This window comes from Akebia trifoliata, chromosome 10, assembly GCF_017979445.1.
Source record: "Akebia trifoliata isolate Shusen 1 chromosome 10, ASM1797944v1, whole genome shotgun sequence".
Taxonomy (NCBI): Eukaryota; Viridiplantae; Streptophyta; class Magnoliopsida; order Ranunculales; family Lardizabalaceae; genus Akebia; species Akebia trifoliata.
The window spans coordinates 25,571,713-25,574,467 of record NC_141384.1 but is presented as its reverse complement, the minus strand read 5'-3'; the positions used below and the strand labels follow the sequence as shown (position 1 = coordinate 25,574,467).

At 39.5% G+C, this 2,755-nt stretch overlaps 1 protein-coding gene across 1 annotated transcript; it reads right to left on the bottom strand.

Annotated features, from left to right (window-relative positions):
- Window positions 1–376: 376 nt before the first annotated feature.
- Window positions 377–2,252, bottom strand: LOC147393434 (Eukaryotic aspartyl protease family protein). The gene has a single exon (XM_086456905.1). It carries the CDS (start codon window positions 2,006–2,008, stop codon window positions 533–535), a length of 1,476 nt encoding a protein of 491 aa, XP_086313031.1. The 5' UTR covers window positions 2,009–2,252; the 3' UTR covers window positions 377–532.
- Window positions 2,253–2,755: the final 503 nt, after the last annotated feature.

The following is a 2,755-nucleotide window of genomic DNA, read 5'->3' as shown; positions in this document are numbered from 1 at the left end:
CGAATTGAATATACCATTATCCGATAAGGATTTAATTATAAAATATTATCAAAATTTGAATCTAATATCTAAATTTTTTTCAATAATATTCGATTTTTCTAATACAAATTGATTACGAATTCGAGTTTATGTAGGCCTGACCGGTAAATCTCTCATTCTTCTTAAAATTGGCTGTCAAGGAACCCATGTCATGTAAACAATACGTTACTTCCAAAAACCACGTCAGATACATAAAACTAGTGGGTCCCACTCCAATACTCCTCAATTGATTGGTGGGCCCATCTCCTTTAAGCAGTCCTATAGCAACCCAACCCAACCCAACCCAAGTTTTAAAAAAACATGGATATCTTAAACCTTAAAAATTCAAGATACCCACTTTACAAACACGTGTCAAACTTTTTTATTTTTATATTATTAAAATATACATTCCTTCCTTTATATACAATTTAACATCAAAACCAAACTTATTTGATACATTACAAAGTCCTCACGTGCGGTCAAATCCATCAACAAAAGTCAAACCCAGCGCACGTTAGTGTCGGTTAAGACTATCCCATAGAGATGAGCATTGTTTCCTAGCAAACCCAACCCTCCGTTTCTCCAAATCATAAACAACCTCAAAACCCTGTTGTTGATAATTCCCTAGTGTCGCAGCGGGCCCACCGGACTCCGCATCATCTCCACCGTTCATCAACATCAAACACCCAACCTTCCTCTTACTCTTCTCATCATCCTCACCGTTCATGAACCCAAAGAAATAATTTCTTCTAGGCAAAACCACGCTAGCGTTTCCCACAAAATGTAAAACCACTTTAGGCACCTTGATAGCCGAGTCAATGTAATAATAACACGGACCGAGTCCTGTTTGATCCTCAACCGCACTCGCTCGCTCATAAACCCGTCCAACTCGGGTCTCAAACTCACTAACTACTGAGTCATACAAACTCCGTGGTAACATAGTAAAAGTCGTTCCAGAATCCACCACCATCCCTCCATTTCCTTCTCGACTCACTCTCTGCAAGCTTTTCGACGCACGAATCCGAATCTCTCCAACCGTTACAGCTTCGAGTCCGACACAATAGAAATAAGGATGTTTCGGGTTATCAAGTATCGGCGTATAAAGAAATTCTCCATCGCCTACTTGTCTCTGTTTCTCATAACGCCCAAGAATCAAAGGACTTGGTCGACGAATTCGATTAACATTAAACGAATGAGATACCAAACAGTACGAGAATCGGTTACCGAGTTGGGGAGAAAGATTAGAGAGTTGAGCCGGAAGAGACAGAACACCTTGACCAAACCCCGCGACCCCAATTGGCTCACCAAGAGCGGTATGAGCGCACCCAAACGTGAAATTTGGTAAATTTAGGGAGTGAGACGACGTGGGTATGGAGAGATCATCGCGATAAAGACGAGCAATTAGGCTTCCGTCCCCGTAAGCGTAGTAGAAAGAAGGGCAAGCGAAGGAAGAACAATCGGAGATTTCGATTGTTTCTAATGGACAGTGAGAGATGGCGCAGAGGTCTGAAGATGGAAGAGATGAGTGGACAGCTGAGCAAGAAGGGGAGTTACATGGAACGAGAGCAGAGGAGGAGATATTGGGAGGAATTTGGGAGGCAAAAGTGTCGTATTTTCCTTCACAGAGGATGCATTCGAATGGGGAACAAGGGAACCAGACGAGGTCGCTACCTGTGTCCATGTAGAGAGAGATTGTTTGAATTGGGTTGGAATTAAGGGTGAAGGAGAGAGTGTAATCTGTACCAGGAGAGAGAGGGAGAGAGATTTGGCGGTGATGGTTGGTGTGTTTGTGGTGATGATGGAATCTAGTGGTGGAGCGAATAGAGGAGGATTTGAGAAGGTGAGGAGTGTTATTGAATTGGGTTTTTGATAGAGAGTGTGTGAGAGGCAGAATTATGTGAGATGAAGAAACAGATAAGTGTAGTAGTAGTAGTAGTAGTACAAGAGATACAGAGAGGAAGAAATAGTAATAAGAGAGTGAAGAAGCCATGAATGAAGTAAGAAAGTAGAAACAGAGTTTTAATTTTTGAATTTGTTGCAGAGAGAGAAAGAGGGTTTTGATGGGGTTTTAAAGAAGTGGGTGAGAGAGGGAGAGAGGATAGTACGAAGCTTCTGGTTGAGGTTTTTATTGGCTAAGATGCAGAGATTAAAGATGGCATCTTTAAAGCAAACTATTAAATCAAAATATATGTCATTTCAAATTTAACCAAGGGCGGCTTTCCGAGGTCCTAGAGCCAAAGATTGTGCCATACATTTTATTTATTTTTAATTAATGAAATAGAATTGATTTTTGGTGAGGATAAATTAAGGTTATAAATTTTGGAATAAATTGATTTTTTGTGAGAATAATTTCTTCATCATAGAGATCATTCTCACAAAAAATCAACAAATTCTAAAATTTCTAACCCATGTTTTAAAAAATATTTGACTCTCTTTAAGACCTTCGAACACTTCTTTTTTAATTAATGTGAAGTTGAGGACATCTACTAGCTCCTGACTCTTACGATGCATGTTAGAAGTGGTTGCTCCACTCAATTGTCTATGACAAACCCTTTTCTTACTAAGATAGTAAGGAAAAGCTTACTAAGCCTCATCCGTCGTAAAAAATACCTTGAGATGCGTAAAATTTGACCTCTAGAATTATTATTAATCTCAAGGATTTTTGTGCATCTCGAGATCATTTTGACAATGGATGAAACTTAATAAGCCTTTTTTCCCTCACTATCTTAGTTTGATT